This window comes from Solanum stenotomum, chromosome 3 (assembly GCF_019186545.1).
Source record: "Solanum stenotomum isolate F172 chromosome 3, ASM1918654v1, whole genome shotgun sequence".
Lineage (NCBI taxonomy): Eukaryota > Viridiplantae > Streptophyta > Magnoliopsida > Solanales > Solanaceae > Solanum > Solanum stenotomum.
The window spans coordinates 29,061,288-29,084,547 of NC_064284.1; the positions used below are offsets into that span (position 1 = coordinate 29,061,288).

Here is a 23,260-nt window from a genome sequence, read left to right on the forward strand (position 1 = left end):
GTTGATGTAATTTTTCTTGATTTTAATGAAACTGACGTCGAAATTTTAATAAAAATTTTAAACCATACAAAGATTTCACCGATTCAAATTAAACAACAAAAAAAAAAAATACCTGATGTCAAAAATTTTGCTATTCAATGGAACTGACGAAATTATAGTCGTGAAATTCGAAAACATCCACTTTAAGAATATGTCGAATTCGATTCGAAGAAGCTAAGAATATTATCAATTGAATGATTAGGGAGACAACTTTTTTTGCAAATTATTTTTTTGGAATTATTAAGAATGAAAGAGCAAAAAAACGCTCCACAGAAATAATGACAACATCCCCGCTTTTTAAAACATAACTGAATAAGTTATAAAATTGTTTTATCCTTATTTGATGTTTTATGTTCAAAGTTTTTCTCTATTTTATTATTAAGTATTTATATTCTTACAAATTAATCAAAATAAAATAAATACATAATTCATCCTTTTAACAATCTAAAATATTATCATTTTTAATAAATAGTTAAAATGTTGCTAAGAAGTCCCACTAAAGACTAAAATATTGTTGTTTTGATAATTTTCCCAAAAATTATCCCATACACAGAATTTAAAATTATTAATTCCAAAATAACGTACTCCGGATTAAACAACCCCGTAAGTATTACATAACATCTATTGCAATCTATATGTGTTGTTGTCTCCATTATTTGCTGGAAAAAAGTAAATTACAAAAACAAAAAGGAAAGAAAAAAAAACAAGGGAAAATTTAGCAAAGCATTTCAACAGAGTCCTGTCTTGTTATTGGCTTACAAAGGTTGAGCAATTCTTTGACAACTTCATCTATTTCTCTCTCTCCATTACTCTTCATTATCTCACTGAACTCTCTTGCTTTTTTTCTCAATCTTTGCCCACTTTTCTCTGCCACCACTTCCCTAATAACCTTTGTCACTTCATGCCTATCAACATTTCCATTTTTGTCCCTAACAACCTCTTCCCCTACCCCTGAATCAACTATCAACTTTGCATTTAATGGCTGATCAAGATGCATTGGCATTCCTATAATTGGAACACCAAGTTTAAGTCCTTCCATTATAGAACTCCATCCACAGTGACTCACGAATCCTCCTATACTCCAATGGCTTAATATTGTTAACTGTGGTGCCCATCCTTGTACTACTTTTCCTCTGTTTCCAACTCTTTCAAGAAAACCCTTTGGAAGAGCTTCTTCAAGGTTCATATTTTGTCCAACTGGGAATCTAATTACCCACAAGAAATTCACCTTGCTAAGCTCTAGACCAAGAGCCAGTTCTTCTGTTTCTTCCTTGGATAGGAAATATTCAGTCCCAAATGAAGCAAAAACTGTGGAACATCTTTCTTTACTGTTTAGCCAGTCCATGATCTCTGAATGTTCAGTCTCTGTTTCTGGTGATCTAACTAGAGGTCCAACTGGAACATACCTGCAAGTGCCATGGCTTTTTTTTAGTAACTCTCCATTTCACATAAGTTTAAATAGCTTCAATTTTGACTCGTGGCGGAATCAAAACTTTTAACCCAGGATTTGCTTTCCTTTTAGTCAATTTTAAAAAAAAAAACAACATATTTATATATTAACTAACAATTTAATTTTAAAATATCTATTTTATCCTTAATAAAATAATTTATAGTCACACAAATTTCTATCATGAATTTTAAAAATCTTTTTTTCTCTCTTAAACTCCGTGCCGAATCAAATTACCTCACCTAAAATGGGACAGAAAAAATATTAAAGATATTAGACATTGGGGTCCGTGCTATTATTCTCTTGTCTCAATTTATGTGATATTAAATAAAATTTCAAATATTTTATGTAACTAAACTCCTTATGTTACAATTTATGTGCCACAAATATTTTATGTCTTTTAAATTTTTAAGTGGTTAATTACTCAGTTTATAATATTTTTTAGTCATTTTAAATAATATATGTTATTTCCTTTGCCCTAATTAGGTGTCTAGGTGAGTGGTGACACATATTAAATTTAGAGAGTCAATCAAATTTTAGTTTAATGATTAATTCTTTTATATGTTGTTTATATGATTGACTATTTTGAGTTGCACTCTTCTTTTTTCCATAATTTCTAAATATATAAATTATTACAGATTGTTTTTCAATATTTAAATGACTGAAATATCCCTTAATAGTAATGTAATTCCAAGAAAAACACATGTGAATCTTATATTATAGTATAATATAATTAAAAATATGAAAAAGTAAACCTGAAACTAAGTTATTCTTGTTGAAAGAGAAATAAATAGGGACGAAGTTTGACTAAAAAGTGTATAAGAGAAACATACCTCTTATTATGTACATTAGAGAGATAATCAATGTATTTTCCTTCTAGTTGTCTAATTGACTTGATCAATATGATTTGAGATGATCCATCTAAGCATCCATTGACTCTTCTCTGAGTATCTGTAAATCCATCATTACCCTCATCCTCTTCAGTTGGTTCAAACATACATCTATTCCTCTCATACTCATAATCTCTTAAGTAAATAGCTGGAAAAGGGTATTCAGAAACAGGTTTCTTTTTACCAATATGAAAAAGATAAGAACCTGCTGCTGCACCAGGGGTTAAAAACAGAACAGAAGGTATATAATTAAGTGAAGCAGCCATAGTTGGAACCCATGGTTGAAGAAAATCATAGATAACCAAATCTGGTTTCAAAGTAGTAAGGATATGGTAAAAACTAGGTTGGGCCATGTCCATTGCATTTTTTAGAGTTGACATGAGATGAGGTGGAAGGCCATTAGTTGTGTGGTAATGAGGAGGAAGGTTTGGTAGATTTGGAAGATGAATTTCTACTATTTTTATTGAAATTGAGTATTTTTCAGATATTGTTTGTTTAAATGAATTGATATTGACTTGTGTAGAACATATGTAGATGTAGAAATTTCTATTTGAAAGTGCTTTGGCTAGCTCTATAAAAGGTGTGATGTGACCATGAGCTAGCCATGGTAACATTGCTATTCTAATGCTTCTATTTCTTCTATCCATGCAAAGTTTGGAACTCTTATTTTATTCACAAACAAAAAGGGAGAAATGAAATTATTACACCATGAACAATATGAAACATTTGTATAATTTAGGACATGTATTCATTTTATACAAGATATATACTCCCTTAGCTTTTGTTCCATTTTATACGACTTATTTGTTTTAGTTAATTTTAAAAAAATTGATACACTTTTATATTAAGTAGTAATTTAACTGAAAGATATAATATTTATTTTTGATCATAAATTTTAATTATTATTTTTTTACTTAAATTTTATATATAATTAAATTAATTTATATAAAATGAGACGGAATGAGTATATGCTTTTAAGCTTTATCTTGTTGACGAACTGAGTTTTAAAACCTGTAACGTGGCAGCAAAAGGGAAAAACAAGAAAACGTGTCACAAGAGAAGGGTATACAGATGAGAGCAAGAGACCAGAAATGATTCAACTTGTGATACGTTCTAACAAAATGATGATTTCTCTATTATTTTTCTTTTTATATTTACGAGATATTTTGAATATTTACATACCTTTATTTTATGTTAAATTAAATCAGATAATAAATTAAAATATAAAAAAATATTTTTATTAATTATTTCCTTTTATATATTTTTCTTAAATTTATGTTACTGTTGGAGTTAGTGGATCCTGATATTATTTCTCCATACTTGTATTGGGCCTGACCTGATATTTATGATGTATTTTCAATAATAGGTAGTTGAGCCTCACACAACTGTATATGTAGGCATGGCCAGATATTTTGTAACAACAATTCATTTCTTCTCAGTCTGATAATAAAATTGTTTCTTATTTCTCTCTCCAGAAAGCTCCACTGTAATGGAGTCAGTTCATCATTTCCGCCTCGAAAAGTTCATTTTTTTTTTAATCAGCCCCAAAATAAATTAGTACATTTTTATAAATAGTAAAAAATCAACTTTAAAAGTTCAATTTACTCATAGTGATATGATTTACCATTAAATAGATATCTATAACTTATTATATATCATAAATTGAAAATAACTAAACAAAATTGAGACGGTATAATCTTTGTGCAGGCTTTATCCATGGCCAAAAAAATGTTGCATGATCGAGGTTATGATTGGAGCGGCAAAATCTATGAGAATGGAATAATGTTTAAATTAGTAATTGATTTCTTATGAAGTATATTTGTATGATGATAAAGTTAAATTTACTTTGCCACTTTTATTTGATTCTTTATATTAAGCAGGCGTTTGACCATGTGTTGTTATATTACGATATGAGATTGTAAGATCAAATTAATGTTTGGATATATGATTTACGTTGATTTCATCTCATGATTTTATATTATGAGATGAAATTTTATATTTTTAAAAAAATCATGATTTTAGATTTTCATAATATGATAAAAATTGACACATAAATTTATATTTTGTTAAAACAACTCTACATTTATCTCTACTGGTCATTTAGTTCATATATAAGTAAAATTTATAATCATATCATTACTTTTTAAATTTATTATTCTCACCAAGGGAATGGGCCAAAATCATCCCTCAACTTATATTATCTAAGTGAGCAAAAAACATCTTTATACTATCCAAAAAATAACAAGAATCATCATTCGGTCTATTATTGTTAAGATTATAGCAAAAATGCACAGTGTCAAGCAATGGAACCCAATTTCACTGGCTCGCCATCACATAGTGCCTCAAATATTCTTCTAGCAAGTGATTAATCCTTTTCGTTTGTCCTTCTGTTTGTGGATGATTTGCAGTAGAAAGTTTCAGATCAGTTCTCATCATATTGAACAAAGCTATCCAAAATCTGCTCGTGGATCGAATATCTGTATCACTCACAATATCAGCTGGGACACCAAAGTACTTAACCACATACTTATAAAATAATTCTGCAAAAACCTCATACGAACATAAATTAGGAGCAACAATAAAAACAAAGTATTTTGAAAACCTGTTTACTACCACCATAATAGATGCCATGCCATCAACCTTAGGAAAATCCAAAATAAAATTCATGCTTACCGACAACCATGGTCGTTCTGGAATAGGCAAGTACTACAACAAACTAGCTTTCTTCTTACGTTCAGTCTTGTCCACTTGACAAATATGACAAGTCTTCACATATGTCTTTATATCATCTTCCATCTTTGGCCAAAAATAAATTCAGAACAGTAGAGCCAACATCCATTCAACACCTGGATGACCAACTCAAGTGGTGTCATGCACCTCTTTCATTAAGTCTTTACGCAGCCCATCACCATTCGGTACCATGATCCTCCCCCCTTTAAAATATAGCAAATCATCTTCGGTCTAGTACCAACTCATTGTCCCATCTTGAACTTGACAAATAATGAGTCGTTCAAAGCACATAATTTGATCTTGTCTAAGAAATCAGTCTCAAATTTTGAAATAGAATACACGACAACAAATACCTTTTTCCGATTTAAGGCATTCGCAACTTGGTTGTGCGTTCCCTGCTTATGTTCCCACACAAATTCATATTTTGCCATCTTGCTTGCTTTGGACTTAACTTTTTTTGCATCTTGAAGAATGCATTTACCACATTATTAGTCCACACCACAGCGCGAGTACCCAACAAGTATACCCTCCAAACCTGCAAGTAATGTACAACTACAACCATCTCTTTTTCATGAGTGGAATACCTTTGCTTCACATCATTCAGCTTTCCACGTTTAAAGGTCACATGATGACCCTATTACACCAATACGCCCCAAACATTCTTGTCCGACGCATCAGTATGCACTTCAAACGGTAATTCTAAAATTATACCGCTTAAGTATTTGCTCTGATGCAATAACTTCCTTCAAGTTCTGAAAAGCTTATTCATATCTCACCGACCATACACATTTGACATCATTCTTCAATAAATCAGTCATAGTTGTTGCCCTTTTCGAATAACCAGCAACAAATTTTCTATAATAGTTAGTCAACCCTAAGAACGATCTCAAATCCTTCATGTTGTGTGGTGCCTGCCAATCAACAATAGCCTGCACTTTCTTAGGATCCATTCGAACCTGATTTTCACTAACTAGATGCCCCAAAAACTTTATCTCTTTTTGAGCAAACTCACATTTCTCCATTTTTACATAAAGTGTATAATCCCTCAACCGAGACAGAATCATACTCAAGTGTTTCACATGTTCATCCAACGTTTGACTATATATGACAATATAGTCTAAATAAACAACTACAAAGTCATCAAGATATTCAAACAACCATGTTGGAAATTATATGCACAACGGAAGCGTATAAAAATCATACTGCTTACATGAATAATAGATGACCAATATTTTTATGCTAGAATACATATAATCATGTTAGAACACATCAACATGCTGAAATTAGATTCAAGAATTACCTCTTGAAGCGTGAAAAAATACCTTCAATTGAATCCACAAGTTAGATAACAGTATGTATAGAAAACTTATTCTTTTTCTAGGTTAAAAAAACCCTACTTATAAAGGTTTCTTCCCAATCCAAAAAGGAGAAGACAAACCCACACTTTTCTTTAAAGAAAACAAGAAACTAACGTTAGTCTTCCTTTTTTCATAGAAATATGATTCTGAGTTCTAGTTAAATATGAGAACTGTATCATGTATGGACCACAAAATTAATTAATGAGGCTTCCTATTATGGAAATAATTCCAAACAATCAATTTAAATTATTCTCACCATAATAAATTACAAATCTTTCCACTAGAAACTCGTAATTACACTATATTTTGAAATTCCCCATTAAACACTTATGTGATTCCCCATGTTAAGATTACATATACTAATCAATAAATTAAATTACTGACGAATTTAATTCAATGATTAATTTCCTTTAGAGCACCTCTTAACTTATTTCATGTATCGGTAATAGAATATATTTTCGAAGAATTGATGATTGCTTCTTACTTCTTTCCAGAAAGATTTTCTGCTTCTTAAGATTCCGTTTATGGCTATTGTATAATATTAGAACATCCTTCCCTAAGCTGTCAGAGTCCGATCGACGCGAGCAAGAGATAGAGAAATCCTTGCTCATAGATGTGAATTGAAAAAGCAAGCCCAAATTCTTTTTAATTAGGCTCTATAGTCTGGTCCCTGTCTCATAAATCCACTTGCAAGGTTGTCACGATTAAAATTTATAAGCTTCTCAAAAAGGCATATCATTAATCTCTATCGAGTCATGGATTCCATCAACTTACTTATTATTTCACCAATACATATTATTATTATTCAATCTACCAGGTATATTGATCCAACACAAAATTTCACTTTTTAATAAATCAAAATAATAATTAATATATATAAATCATAGGAGTTAGCGGCATAACCATTAGGCCACGGGCAACATATGATCTTAATAGACATTATTTTATCATCATAACATAGATGTGATCTTTAATATGATATATAGTCATATTTCTGAAGATCATATCCATATGATTTCAAGTTGTAGAAGTCTTAAATTTGATTTTTGTTGACATTTTTTTGTTGTAATTTGTATTGCTTTTAAAAGCATAAACAATTATTTCAATCCATCCATCTGGATTTATGTGATACAATTTACTTTTTAGTCTATCCTTAAAATATTGGGACGAAGGGAGTAATAATTAGACAATAAATTACAAGCAATGTAATTGAGGCAAAATTCAGAAGGACTAATAATTTCCTTTTTCCAAGTAATTCTTTCTAGCTCCTTTCTTTTCTTCAAAATTTCAAAAATTCGATAGTGAGTTTCTCTTACTCTTTGTTCTATTATCTAAATTAGTGAATTCATATGAAAAAAACAAGTTTTGACCATGATAATTTAAGACATGAAAACTATACTGAAATCTCATTTGATTTTCTTGGCCTTTCTAGCTTTTAAGTTGGTGTGAGTCAATACTTCGTTTGTTACTATTACTAAATAAAATTATGTATGTGAAATTCTCCGGCTTCTTTATATATAATTAGTTTGTTACATAGAGCGTGAAGTATTTATAAACAGTGACAGAGCCAAAAATTTTATTAAGGGTGTCCAAGAATAATGGTGTGTGACTGTCAAAATAAAACAAAAAAAATATTGTGCTCTATTTGGGGTTACCACTACACCAAAGTCATAACTTTTGTCAAGGGTGTCCAACTTTAAATATATATCCTTTAAAAGTAGAATTTTGACATATATATACAACGTAATTTTTCGACTAGACACCCTGGAATAGCTCTAGCTAAGCCCCTATTTATAAATATAGATAATTATGCCCTCATTGAATGTTTTTAGAATAAGAAAACTTGTCGGGTGCAATTATATACAAATGAATAGTTATTGTTGGAAAAGAAAATTCTTTGCGCTATAGGTTATCATTATATTTCTGGTTTGATCTATTTGTCATGATAAACTAAAAGGATGAATAACCAGATCGAAGTCATCCCAATATGCTATTTACAAGGTCAAAATAAGTCAAATATTTGATCGGTTTAATCAACATAATATGATGGCTCACATAATCTTCAAATCCTAGATCCACCTCTAATTATGATCCCAAAATTTTAAATCGTGACACATGCCCATAAGGCACAATTAAGAAGAACGATTTGTCATCGTTAGTCAATAACATTGATAAGAGTATAGAAAAATTGCTTTCTTTGTATGATATTTGATACTAGATTGCACTAGCTAGTAAAACACCGAACTCTGTGTGGACACTATTCATTAATAAGAATCATATATATTACTCCCTCCGTTCCATTTTACGTGAAGTAGTTTGATTCAGCACGGAGTTTAAGAAAGAAATGAAGACTTTTAAAATTTGTGGTCCAAAATAAATGATCTAAATTTGTGTGTCTGTAAATCATTTCATTAAGGGTAAAATAATAATTTTATAGTTAATAGATTTTGCTAATCGTGAACCTCGATCCTTTTTCTACGTACCATTACACTAATATAGTATTGTATAAATGCATTTGTACTAGTTCACAATCTTCTAGGAAGTTGATGAATTAATTGATTTATAGTTTTTTTTAGAATATTAATTTTTTCTAAGTAGTTAAATTTGTACTAGTTCACAATCTTCTAGGAAGTTGATGAATTAATTGATTTATAGTTTTTTTTTTAGAATTTTAATTATTTTTAAGTAGTTAAATTTGGAATCACACGTGTAAGTAATGGTTACCAATAACAATGTGTTCCATAAACGCCTCATATAACAACATCATGCAAATAGAAATTGTTGGCATTACAAATCTTGTGGTTACAAGAAAATTGTGGTGCTAGTATTTTTCTCGTCTATAATCTACCTTCGTTTTCGTACTACATTCTTAACCATAGATTATCTCCATAAAAAGTTATATATAGATCAAAATTTGGGATGAATAATTAAATAATTTACAACAAATATATTAAAAAGTAGGTGTAGAGTTCCTTTTATATTCTCAAACATGCATATGTACTTGTATATTCATGATATCATCAGCTTCTCATTTTTCTTTGTTGTTTTATGTCTTATAGGATGATGATGGCCAACACATACCTTCAAGTTTTATGCTTATTTATTTGTTCATTGGCTATTATCAATACTGTGTCATCTACTAAAGAAAATGTGACACCGTACTTAGATGAGGCATATCATGTCTCAAAAACAATCGTTAAAAATGCTGTGTCAAAAGGAGCAGGTTAATTTCCTTAATTCACTTATTAATTCAAAAAAAATAAAATTAATGTAAGACATATATTTTTGTTAATAAACTTGTTTATTGTGGCAGTGTGCTTGGATGGATCACCTCCAGCATATCATTTTGAACCAGGATTTGGAGATGGAGCCCAAACCTGGCTCGTTCAACTTTCAGTAAGTCAAGTACACATATTTATTGTTCATGAGCTAATTTTGCGGCCCCTAATTGGTTATGAATATAGTACATATATTTCGAAGAATTATTTTGTTTCAATTTTGACATTGTTGTTATTAGGGGGGAGAATGGTGCAGAACCGTTGAAGCTTGTCTAGAACGTTCCAAATCTGAATTTGGTTCTTCAAATCTTATGAATTCATGGTGGTTTACAGGAATGTTTAGCAAGAATCAAAGTGGAAATCCAGGTTCTAATTACTATTTGTTATCATACTTAATTATATATAGTTGAACACAATAATATTTAATTATAATTTGCAGAATTCTACAATTGGAACAAAGTATTTATTAGATACTGTGATGGTGGAGGATTCACCGGAGATGTCGAATACGTCGATCCCGTACGTGAAAGTCTAATTTAGAAGACTGAGACATAGTTATTATTATTGTAATGTAAAAGTTTAATGACATAACAACTTCCTTGTTTGTTAGGCTACCAAACTTCATTTCAGAGGTGCAAGAATATTTAAGGCAGTGATGGATGAACTTTTAGAAAAAGGATTAAAAACAGCCAAAAGTGTGAGTAAATTTTAATTAAAATATATATAAGCAATAAGAAGATATATTTAGTATTAATGATTTCATATTAATAATTGCAGGCTCTTCTTAGTGGAAGTTCTGCAGGAGGATTTCCAGCAATGTTATATTGTGATTATTTTCGTACATTATTGCCAAATACTCCTAGAGTGAAATGTATGAATGATGCTGGTTATTTTATCAACGCGTAAGTCGCATTTTTACACATAAATTTAGTCGGATTACACTGGGAGTGTTGTTGTTGTATATTTCGATCTAACTTTGTCTCTCTTTCTAATTACAGCAAGGAGCCTTTTCGTGCAAATTTTACAGAACTTTATACAGCACTTGTTACTTTACATGTAATTAAAATCCTTATAACTAGTTAATTATTCCATTAATTTTTTGTCTTTATCATTATTATAAGTTACTTATTATTTATCTGAGCTATTGTAGGGATCTGCCAAGGCGTTACCTAAAGAATGCACTTCAAAGATGAGTCCAGAATTGGTATAATTTTAATTAATATAATTATATTATTGTGTTAATTTTTTACCAGTAAAGTAATCACAACACTTATATATATATATGATTGTGCAGTGCTTCTTCCCAGAGAACATGCAACAATATGTCAAGACACCCCTTTTCATTGCCTCTTCAGCATATGATAAATATCAGGTAATTACATATTCATTACTCCTCTGTCTTAATTCATGTGATACATTTCGAATTTTCAAATTCAAACAAGTTTATCTTTGACCGTAAATTTTTATATATCTTTTAAATTTTTTGAATTATCGATTGTTGTGACTTATAGTACTTTTTACGTAAACTACAAATATATAAATTTCATTTAAAAAATTTGAAAATTCTATGAACAAATTTTTGATCAAATTTAAACTGTTTGACTCTTGAAAAAACGAAATGTGTCATATAAATTGGAACATAGAGAGTAGTTTCTATTCATCTACTTACTATAGTACTCCCTCCGTCCACTTTTAATTGTCATGTTGCACTTTTGAAAGTCAATTTGACTAATTTGCAAAGACAAATTAGATTACATTAATTCAATATTTTAAACAAAAAACTTAGATATTCAAAAATTATATGAAAAATACTATAAATTTCATTTATTTGCGTATCAAATCATGAAAAAATACATTATAAAATGTTAGTCAAANCTACCCCTTTTTGGCCTACGTGGCACTATCTTGTGGGCCCAGCGCATGTTGACTTTTTTTTCAAGGATAGTGCCACGTAGGCCGAAAAGGGGTAGAATATTATAGTTAAATTAAGTTCGGGGGGGTAATAGGACCTTAGTAAAGGTTAGGTGTGTCTCTGGGATTTCGGGCATAGGCTGGGGGGGTACTTATGCATTTTCCCAATATATAAATTTCATTTTAAAAATTTGAAAATTCTATGAACAAATTTTCGATCAAATTTAAACTGTTTGACTCTTGAAAAAACGAAATGTGTCATATAAATTGGAACATAGAGAGTAGTTTTTATTCGTCTACTTACTATAGTACTCCCTCCGTCCACTTTTAATTGTCGTGTTGCACTTTTGAAAGTCAATTTGACTAATTTGCAAAGACAAATTAGATTACATTAATTCAATATTTTAAACAAAAAACTTAGATATTCAAAAACTATATAAAAAGTACCATAAATTTCATTTTTTTGCGTATCAAATCATGAAAAAACACATTATAAAATGTTAGTCAAAGTTCTTATAATTTACCCTAAAAAAGGAAAGTATGACAATTAAAAGTAAACGGAGAGAGTAATATAAAATATATGTAAAATGCATGTATAGTGTAATTGACCATGCATCAAGACTTATTTCATGAATTCAAAAGATTTTTAAATATGTGTTAATTTCAACTAATGTGCATGAGTTGTTTTGCAGATAAACAATAGTATAGCTGTTGGGATAAATACTTGCATTGGTTCTTCAAATTGCACTGCAACTACGAACCAAACCTTTTTAGGTCAGTACTATAAATATATCAATGAATAAAAAATATAATTTTAATTAATTATGTAAAATTTTATTAATACTTGTGAATTCAATATATTTCAGAGTTTAGATCGCGATTCTTGAATGCTTTGCCCAAACCAACTAATCCAAAATTAAAAGGAGTTTTCATTGATTCATTCAATCATCATAGCCAAGTCCAATTTTGGTGGTCTCCTTTTAATATCACTACAATTAACAACTTGGTACGTATTTAATTTATGTCTTATTAAAAAAAAAACGTTACGTACATTGTTCTAATAAGTATACATATATGTATAATTTGATTGTTTAATATACGCAGACTCTATCGAAGGCATTTGCTGATTGGTTCTACGATCGGAACTACACGTATGTGATACATGAACATGAATTGCCGATTTCTGCTCTAGGAGCACTTGCAGAAAAGGAACGTAAAGCCAAATTAAAGAAGAACATGCGCCATCTACCAAAGTTTCATTAACCTAAATATTTTTAATGTTTCCAATTTGATATACATAATTAAATAAAGTTCATAAAGATGAATGCAAAAATCTTTGTTGTCTCTATTTATTTACTCCATCCGTCCTAATTTCATGCTTCATTTCTCGAGATCAAGTCAAATTATTATATTAATATTTATCTATATTATGTACATTTTTTAATCATATTAACATGACAAAAGTTATAACTCGGGTTTGATGGTTTTGACCTTGTATACTTTAAGGTTGCTAGTTTGAATTTAGCTTGAGTTTTTTTTTTTTTAAATGACAACAAAAACGTAGTGAACGAGGCTATTATATTTAATTTAATTATTATATTAATAATAATTTAAAAAATTAGTTATGACTTGTAAAAAATGAAACATTGACATGAATTGGGGACAGAGGCTAGGGTAATGTTTTACCTATGTATTCTGATTTTATATATATATATATATATCATAAGGTTATCGATAAATTCCCTTTTTAGTAATCATATTAAATATTTTTTTTCCCTTCATGATTCATGAATGCATATAACTTCACCTTTAGTTATATATATATATATATATATATATATATCAAAAACTTTGCATTTTCCTCCAAGCAAAATGTAACATCTCGCAAATTGAAAGAACTAGAAAAAGTGATTTTTGGAAATAATAAAAGTATGAAAAATTGGTTAAGTTAAGTTTGAGTTTTTGGTCAACTTCAAACGACCATAACTCCTAGCTCAGGATGAGTTAGGTGTGTTTCTAGAAATCGTCGGAAAGATCTTGGAATAATCTTTCCAACGCCACCGAGTTTGCGCGATTCTGAGTTCGTATGAGTGAGTTGTGCCCATTGGAAGTTGGGCTATTCAAATAAGGAAAGTCCAATCCGGATTTTAGAAGGGCATTATGGTCTTTTCACCACCCAATTAAGTAATTTCGTTTTTGGTAATTAAGTTGGGGTCTAAACTAATTGGATTCAGTTTACGCTTTTGAGAAACAAGTTAGGGTTTTGAGAGAAGAGAAAAGAAGAGGAAAAGGAGCAAGGAATCGTCAAGTTCTTGAAGCTAGGCTCGTGGAATTGGTCAAGGAGTGATCCCTATGAGGTATGTGAGTCTTTCATAGTGTTGGGTTCGTTCACCCATGCGCCAATCATGTTTATTTCAGCGAAGTTTGTTCTAGAAAGTTGAAAGTTAATGAATCTTGAATGGTGTTCTTGAAATTGGCCTTCGTTCTTGAGTTGGGTTGAGATTGAGGAGTTCCTTGAGGTTAAAATGTTGTTTCCTTGAGTTTTTTGAGTAAGATTCTTGTGTATACATACTGGGTATCTGAATCTAAAGGAAATTTGACAAAAAGAACTGAGTTTAGGCATATTGGGGTTAGAAAACGAAGAAGGAACAAGTCGAAGAAATTGGGTACCAGGTCCGCGACGCAGACCTATTCCTCAGAAATGTAATTTTCCCTTCGCGTCGTGGCGAGGTCACAGACTCTCTGCCTCAAAAGTTATTTCGTGACCAAAAATTTAAATATATCTCCGCGTCACGGACTAGTTTCCAGGCAGTGATTTCTTGATCAAGTATGATGTTTAGCTATCTAAAATCATTCCTAAACATCATGAGTTCTTTCCTATCACAAATCACAATCCTTGAATCCATAATTTAATTCAAGGAAAGTTAAGAGTCACGTCAAGAGAAGTTAAGAGTCAAGTCAAGAGAAGTCAAGAGTCAAGTTAAGAAAAGAAGTTCATAAAGTTTTCCAAAAGTCTTTTACAAATATTTTAACTTTGTTTTAAGACTTGAGTTTTGAGTTGAGTAATGAGTAAAGTTTGAAGTACATTTCTTCAAAAGAGTATATCGGGACTATGTATTCCCAAAGAGTAAATGTTTTCACATTTAAACAAGAAAGGAAACTGAGATTCCCAAAAGAGCTTTTGAGCTAGTTTTCAGTAAAGAGTAAGAGTAACGTTCATTCTTCAAAGATTATTCAGAAACTAAGTATTCCCAAGAGTTGAAATGTTTTCACAATTGAGCAAGAAAGGAAACTGAGATTTCCAAGAGAGCTTTTAAGCTAAGTTTTTGAGTAATTATCTCAAACCAAAGAAAGAGTTTTGTTTTTACAAACATATGAGCTAAGTATATTTTGAGAATAGTATTGAGCACCGATATGGGGACAAGTTTGAGTTCAGATAACTCACGTCTTCATAAACCATGTAGCCATCATGGGTAATAAAGGATCATACTTTTTAGATGACTCCTTAAGATGCTTTTAACATAGACTAGTGGATCCACTTAGTTAAGCGTTCTATATGACGACAAAGTATAGAATAATTCTGCCAGCGTGGGCAAGACGTTGTATCACCACTTAGGCTCAGAGTGGTGGTTGTCGGTTAGAGAATCTCCCACAGAAACTATATTACTTTATTATATGAGTAAAGTTGAGTTTGTTATTGCATTTTCTTTAACGAACTAAGTTGTTTTCTACTATTTTAAAGGCTTTCTATATATTGCATGTGTTGTATTGCTTTATATTGAGTTAAGTTATTTAGGAGTTGAGTAAAGCCAAGGTAATTATTTCTTTCAGATTCTTTTCAAGCTTAAGTTATGTTTAGCCTTCCAACTCGCATAATCGTACATTCAATGTACTGATGCCAATTGTCCTACATCTTATTATGATGCAGACGCAGGTAACCAGGATTAGCATCCAGTGCATCATTGATCCAGTTGAGCACTCAGATTCAGTTGGTAAGTGTCCTAGCTTTCTGGAGGATCCTTTTATTGCTTTCAATACTTTTGTTCATTAGGATGTCGTGGGTCTTGTCCCGATGCCCATCTCAGTTGTTTAGAGGCTTCATATACAGAGTTAGTGATGTTAGTTCATGAGTCTTTACTTTTTTTTTCCAGTTAAGTTGAGACTTGAGTTGCCACTTTGGCAGTGAATGTTATTATAGTACATTCTTAGTTATATTTTAAGCAGTTCAGTTTACTTGTTTTAAAAGTATTTATCTTGAGTAAAGTCTGCTGAGTAAGTAAGCCAGGCCAAGGGTTCGCTTGGGCCAATAATGGTTCTCGAGTGCCGGCCACGTCCAGGGCGTAGGCTCGGGGAGTGACAAACTTGGTATCAGAGCACAAAATTCAAGAGTCCTAGGGAGTCTATGAAGCCATGTCTGTAGAGTCCTAGTTATCAATGTGAATCGCGCCACATCTATAATTAGGAGGCTGCAAAATTTAGGAATTCCTTCACTTCTTTCATACTCATTTCGTGCATTAGAGTTTTATCTCTAAAAAGTTTCTTTCTAACTCTTGCTTGCGCTTAACCGATTGTGAGTTGGACTGCTTTGAGAGTGCTTTCATGGTGCATTTGTTTATCCGTGAGCTAAGAGAAGCAAAGAGATGGTTGCTGACATGAGGAGCATGATGAGTTTGTTTGTTGCTGGGTTATCTCGTCTGTCAAGTGAGGAAAGTAAGGCAGCCATGCTAATAGGTTTCATGGGCATAGCAAGGCTGATGATCCATGTGCAACAAGTTGAGAAAGAAAAGCTGAAGGATAGAGAAATGTTTAAGAATAAGAGGGCTAAGACATCAGGGAATGAATCTGGACAGCAAAAGAATAATGCGAACCGGTCTTCTTTCCAACATAAGCAGAAAGGACCTGAACCAAGGAATAAATGTGAGTACAATAGTCAGAATTCTCAGAACTTCAGAGCTAGACCTGTGCATTCGCAAGGTAGTAAGGCACAAAGGGGTACTAAGATTCCTGCATGTGCTAAGTGTGGTAGGAGACACATAGGGATGTATCGTGATGACTCCACTGGTTGCTTCAAGTGTAGCCAGAATGGTCATTTTATAGAGAGTGTCCTAAGAGAAGACAAAGTAATGGTAATGGGGTAATAGAGCCCAGTCTTCTTCAGCTGGTCCACCAGATAGAGCTGCATCTACATGAACTACTTCAAGGGCAGTCAGAGAACGAAACCGTCTTTATGCTATTGCTAGTCGCCGAGAGAAAGAGGATTTGCTTGATGTTGTCACTGGTATGATCCAAGTCTTCAATTTTGACGTTTTTTCTGAGCAACTTCTTGAGCCCTAGAAACACTTGTTGGTGAGTTTATTCTAACAGAAAGAGTTTATCGTGACTGTCTCGTTTCCATCAATTACAAGAGTACCATGGATGACTTAGTTGAGTTATATATGGTAGATTTTGATGTCATTTTAGGTATGGACTGATTTCATGCCTGTTATGCATCAATAGATTTTAGAACTTGAGTAGTCAAGTTCCAGTTTCCGGTGAACCAGTTATAGAGTTGAAGAGCAGTTATAGAGTTGAAGAGCAGTTCAGCAGTGCCAAGGGTTGTTTTATTTCATACCTTAAGGCGAGAAGGTTAGTTTCTAACGGGTGTGTCTATCACTTGGTCCGAGTTAATGACTCTAGTGTTGAGATAACTCCTACTCAGTCAGTTTCAGTAGTAAAAGAGTTTCCAGAAATCATTCCAAATGATCTTCTCGGAGTCCCTCCTGAGAGAGAAATAGACTTCGGTATAGATAATATTCATGATACTCGTTCTATCTCTATTCCGCCATATAGAATGGCACCAGCAGAGTTGAAAGAGCTTAAAGAGCAGTTGGAATATCTTTTAGAGAAAGGTTTTATTCGACCAAATGTCTCACCTTGGGGAGCTCTGGTCTTATTTGTGAGGAAGAAAGATGATTCCCATAGGATGTGTATAGATTACCGCCAGTTGAACAAGGTTACCATCAGGAATAGTATCCTCTCCCAAGGTTTGATGATCTTTTCGATCAGCTTCAGGGTGCTACTTGTTTCTCTAAGATAGACGTCAGATCTATCTACCATCAGTTAAGAGTAAAGGGAATGTGATATTCCCAAGACAACATTCAAGACCCGTTATGGTCATTATGAGTTCTTAGTTATGTCCTTTGGTTTGACCAATGCGCCTGCAACATTGATGTACCTTATTAATAGAGTATTCAAGCCTTATTTAGATATGTTTGTTATCATTTTCATTGATGACATTCTAATCTATTCGAGGAATGAGGAAGATCATGCTAGTGATCTCAAAATAGTTCTTCAAACTTTGAAAGAAAATGAGTTATATGCTAAGTTCTCTAAATGTGAGTTTTGGCTTAAGTCTGTGGCGTTCTTGGGCAACATAGTTTTTGGTGATGGAATTAGAGTTGACACTCAGAAAATAGAGGCAGTGCAAAATTGGCCTAGACCCACATCTCCAATTGATATTAAAAGTTTCTTGGGGTTGGCTGGATATTATAGAAGGTTCGTAGAGGGGTTCTCGTCTATTTCGTCTCTTTGACCAAGTTGACTCAGAAAATAGTGAAGTTTTAATGGTCTGAAGCTTGTGAGAAAAACTTTCAGGAATTGAAAACGAGGTTGACTACTGCCCAGTTTTGATCTTACCAAAAGGTACACAAGGCTTCGTTGTCTAATGTGATGCGTCTAGAGTTGGTTTGGATTTTGTGTTAATGCAGACTGACAAAGTTATAGCTTATGCCTCGAGACAGTTGAAAAATCATAAGAAAAATACCCAACCCATGATCTGGAGTTGGCTGCCGTATTATTTTCTTTGAAAATATGGCGTCATTATCTTTATGGTGTTCATGTGGATGTGTTCACCGATCACAAGAGTCTTCGAGATAAGGTGGTTAGAGTTACTCAAAGAGTATGACATGAGTATTCTTTATCACCCAAGTAAGGCTAATGTTGTTGCTGATGCCTTGAGTAGATTATCTATGAGTAGTATTGCCCATTTTGAGAAAGATAAGAAAGAGTTAGCAAAAGAGGTGCATAGACTTGCATGACTAGGAGTTCGACTAATAGATTCCATAGAAAGAGGAGTAGTGTTGATGAATGGGGCTGAATCATCATTAGTGTCAGAAGTAAAATATAAGCAAAACCAAGATCCTTTATTGCTTGAATTAAAGGCAAGTGTTCATAAGCAAAAAATGATGGATTTTGAACGAGGGGGAGATAGTGTTTTGAGGTATCAATGTGGATTGTGTGATTGATTTCAAGGGTAATTGGGATGATCACCTACCTCTCATTGAGTTTACCTACAACAATAGTTACCATGCTAGCATTCAAATGGCTCCTTATATGGCTCTTTATGGGAGAAGATACAGATCTCCTATTGGATGGTTTGAAGTTGGTGAAGCAGGGTTGATAGGACCAGATTTAGTTCATTAAACTATGGAGAAAGTGAAAGTGATTCAAGAGAGGTTGAAAACAACGCAGAGTCGTCAGAAATCCTACACTGATGTTAGGAGAAGAGAGTTAGAGTTTGAAGTAGATGATTGAGTATATTTAAAAGTTTTCCCATGAAGGGTGTTATGAGGTTTGGTAAGAAGGGGAAGCTTAGTCTCCGGTATATTGGCCCTTACAGAATTTCCAAGAGGATTGGCAAAATAGCTTATGAGTTAGAGCTACCCCAAGAGTTAGCAGCGGTTCATTCGGTATTTCACATCTCAATGTTGAAGAAGTGCATGGGCGATCCTTCATTGATTATACCAACTGAAGATATTAGGATCAAGGATAGCTTATCTTATAAGGAGATTCCTGTTCAGATTCTAGATCGCCAAGTTCGCAAGTTGAGGACTAAGGAAGTAGCATCAGTCAAAGTTCTTTAGAGGAACCAATTTGTTGAGGAAGCTACTTGGGAAGCTGAAGAAGATATGAAGAAGAGATATCCACATCTCTTTGAAACCGGAGAGATTTCAGACTAAGGTACTAATTCTCTTCTTAGTACTCTTTTATTTATAAGATTAGCATGTTGTAATTGCATTGCTTGTTGAGTGTTTGAACTGGATGTTAGATGTTACACTCTTAGCCTACTAAAATTAATCCCATTCGAGGACGAATGTTCCCAAGGGGGAGATATTGTAACATCTCGCAAATTGAAAGAACTAGAAGGAGCTAGAATTTGAAAGAGTGATTTTTGGAAATAATAAAAATCTGGAAAATTGGTTAAGTTAAATTAAGTTTAAGTTTTTGGTCAACTTTAAATAACCATAACTCTTAGCTTAGGATGAGTTAGGTGTGTTTCTAGATATCATAGGAAAGATCTTGGAATAATCTTTCCAACGCCGCCGAGTTTGCGCAATTCCAGGTTCGTATGAGTGAGTTATGCCCATTTTCAAATAAGGAAAGTCCAATCCAGATTTTAGAAGAGCATTATGATCTTTTCACCACCCAATTAAGTAATTTCATTTTTGGTAATTAAGTTGGGGTCTAAACTGATTGGATTTAGTTTACACTTTTGAGAAACAAGTTAGAGTTTTGAGAGAAGAGAAAAGAAAAGGAGAAAAGAGGAGAAGGAGCAAAAAATCGTCAAGTTCTTAAAGCTAGGGTCGTGGAATTCGTCAAGGGGTGATCCCTACGAGGTATGTGATTCTTTCATAGTGTTGGGTTTGTTCACCTACGCGTCAATCATTATTATTTTAGCGAAGTTTGTTCTAGAAAGTTGAAAGTTGATGAATCTTGAATGGTGTTCTTGAAATTGGCCTTCGTTCTTGAGTTAGGTTGAGATTGAGGAGTTCCTTGAGATTAAAATGTTGTTTCCTTGAGTTGTTTGAGTTAGATTCCTGTGTATACATACTGGGTATCTGAATCTAAAGGAAATTTGAGAAAAAAAACCGAGTTTAGGCATATTGAGGTTAGAAAACGAAGAAGTAACAAGTCGGGCAGAAACTGGGTACAAGGTCCGCGACGAGGACCTGTTCCTCAGAAGTGTAATTTTCCCTTCACGTCGCAGCGAGGTCACGGACCTCTCCGCCTCAAAAATTATTTCACGACAAAAAATTTAAATACACCTCTGCGTTGCAAACTAGTTTCCAGGCAGTGATTTCTTGATCATTTCTCATGTTTAGCTATCTAAAATCATTCCTAAACATCCTGAGATCTTTCCTATCACAAATCATAATCCTTGAATCCATAATTCAATTCAAGGAAAGTTAAGAGTCAAGTCAAGAGAAGTTAAGAGTCTAGTCAAGAGAAATCAAGAGTCAAGTTAAGAGAAGAAGTTCATAAAGTTTTCCAAAAGTCTTTTACAAATATTTTAACTTTGTTTTAAGACTTGAGTTTTGAGTTGAGTAAAGAGTAAAGTTTGAAGTGCATTTCTTCAAAAGAGTATATCGGAACTATGTATTACCAAAGAGTAAATGTTTTCACATTTAAACAAGAAAGGAAAAACTGAGATTTCCAAAAGAGCCTTTGAGCTAGTTTTTAGTAAAGAGTAATAGTAAAGTTCATTCTTCAAAGATTATTCGGGAACTAAGTATTACCAAGAGTTAAAATGTTTTCACATTTGAGCAAGAAAGGAAACTGAGATTTCCAAGAGAGCTTTTAAGCTAAGTTTTTGAGTAATTATCTCAAACCAAAGAAATAGCTTGGTTTTTACAAACATATGAGCTAAGTATATGTTGGGAGTAGTATTGAGCATCTATATGGGGACGAGTTTGAGTTCAGATAACTCACGTCTCCATAAACCATATAGCCATCATGGTTAGTAAAGGATCATACTTTTTAGATTACTCCTTAAGATGCTTTTAGCATAGACTAGTGGATCCACTTAGTTAAATATTTTATATGACGGCAAAGTATAAGACAGGTCTGGCAGTGTGGGCAAGACAATGTATCACCACTTAGGCTTAGAGTGGTGGTTGTCGGTTAGAGAATATCCCACAGAAACTATATTACTTTATTATATGAGTAAAGTTAAGTTTATTATTACATTTTCTTTAACGAACTAAGTTGTTTTCTACTGTTTCAAAGGCTTTCTATATATTGCATGTGTTTTATTGATTTATATTTAGTTAAGTTATTCAGGAGTTGAGTAAAGTCAAGGAAAGTATTTCTTTCAGATTCTTTGCAATCTTAAGTTATGTTTAGCATTCCAACCGGCATATATGTACATTCATTAATGTACTGATGATGCAGACGCAGGTAACCAGGATCAACATCTAGCGCCTCGTTGATCCAGCTGAGGACTTAGAGTCAGTTGGTGAGCCTCCTAGCTTCCTGGTGGATCATTTTATTGCTTTTAGTATTTTTGTTCATTAGGATGTCGTGGTTCTTGTAGTGACGTCCATCTCAGTTATTTTGAGGCTTCATATATAGAGTTAGTGATGTTAGTTCATGAGTCTTTATTTTTGCTTTTCAGTTAAGTTGAGACTTGAGTTGCCACTTTGGCAGTGAATGTTATTATAGTACATTCTAAGTTATATTTTAAGCAATTCAGTTTACTTGTTTTAAAAGTATTTGTCTTGAGTAAATCTTCTGCTGAGTAAGTAAGTCAGGCCAAGGGTTCGCTTAGACCATCAATGTTTCTCGAGTGCTGGCCACGTCCAGGGTGTAGGCTCGGGGCATGACAAACTTAGTATCAGAGCACAAAATTCAAGAGTCCTAGGGAGTCTATGAAGTCATGTCAGGGAATGATTCTGGGCAGCAAAAGTGTAATGCGAACCGGTCTTCTTTCCAACATAAGCAGAAAGGACCTACTCCATCATCTTTTAGTGCACCTGCACCAAGGAACAAATGTGAGTACAATAGTCAGAATTCTCAGAACTTCAGAGCTAGACTTGTGCATTTGCAAGGTAGTAAGACACAAGGGGGTACTAAGACTACTGCATGTGCTAAGTGTGGTAGGATCCACTTAGGGATGTGTCGTAATGACTCCACTCGTTGCTTCAAGTATGGCTAGAACAATCATTTTATAGAGAGTGTCTTAAGAGCAGAGAGAGTAATGGTAATGGGGGCAATAGAGCCTAGTCTTCTTCAGTTGCTCCACCAGATAGAGCTGCATCTAGATGAACTACTTCAAGGGTAGACAGAGAAGGAAACCATCTTTATTCTATCGCTACTCGTCGAGAGCAAGAGGATTCGACAAATGTTGTTACTGGTATGATCCAAGTCTTCAATTTTGATGTTCTTCCTAAGCAGCTTCTTGAGCCTTTCAGTGTTTCTACACCTGTTGGTGAGTTTATTCTCGCAGAAAGAGTCTATTGTGATTCGCCCGTTTCCATCAATCACAAGAGTACCATGGCTGACTTAGTTGAGTTAGATATGGTAGAATTTGATGTCATTTTAGGTATGGACTGGCTTCATGCCTGTTATGCATCAATATATTTTAGAACTCAAGTAGTCAAGTTCTAGTTTCCAGTGAACCAATTATAGAGTTGAAAAGCAGTTTAGCAGTGCCTAAGGGTCGTTTTATTTCGTACCTTAAGGCGAGAGAGTTAGTTTCCAAGGGGTGTGCCTATCACTTGTTCTGAGTTAATGACTTTAGTGTTGAGATACCTCATATTCAGTTAGTTTCACTAGTAAAAGAGTTTCCAG

At 33.0% G+C, this 23,260-nt stretch overlaps 2 protein-coding genes across 3 annotated transcripts; one reads left to right on the forward strand and one right to left on the reverse strand.

The window, feature by feature from the left end:
* Nucleotides 1-754: 754 nt before the first annotated feature.
* On the reverse strand, nucleotides 755-3,023 carry LOC125858847 (beta-D-glucosyl crocetin beta-1,6-glucosyltransferase-like). The gene is made up of 2 exons (XM_049538631.1): nucleotides 2,320-3,023; nucleotides 755-1,445 (listed from the first exon to the last, which is right to left on the reverse strand). Exons 1-2 carry the CDS (start codon nucleotides 3,021-3,023, stop codon nucleotides 755-757), a joined length of 1,395 nt encoding a protein of 464 aa, XP_049394588.1.
* A 6,387-nt stretch (nucleotides 3,024-9,410) lies between these two features.
* On the forward strand, nucleotides 9,411-12,916 carry LOC125857509 (pectin acetylesterase 11-like). 2 transcript variants are annotated; one of them, XM_049537113.1, is made up of 13 exons: nucleotides 9,411-9,421; nucleotides 9,524-9,687; nucleotides 9,778-9,860; nucleotides 9,982-10,108; nucleotides 10,182-10,261; nucleotides 10,353-10,439; nucleotides 10,520-10,644; nucleotides 10,741-10,798; nucleotides 10,893-10,946; nucleotides 11,037-11,114; nucleotides 12,346-12,427; nucleotides 12,520-12,659; nucleotides 12,758-12,916. In XM_049537113.1, exons 2-13 carry the CDS (start codon nucleotides 9,525-9,527, stop codon nucleotides 12,914-12,916), a joined length of 1,236 nt encoding a protein of 411 aa, XP_049393070.1. In that variant the 5' UTR covers nucleotides 9,411-9,421; nucleotide 9,524. The 2 variants fall into 2 exon arrangements, with proteins under 2 accessions (XP_049393070.1, XP_049393071.1); XM_049537114.1 differs by having other exon boundaries at nucleotides 9,413-9,425.
* Nucleotides 12,917-23,260: the final 10,344 nt, after the last annotated feature.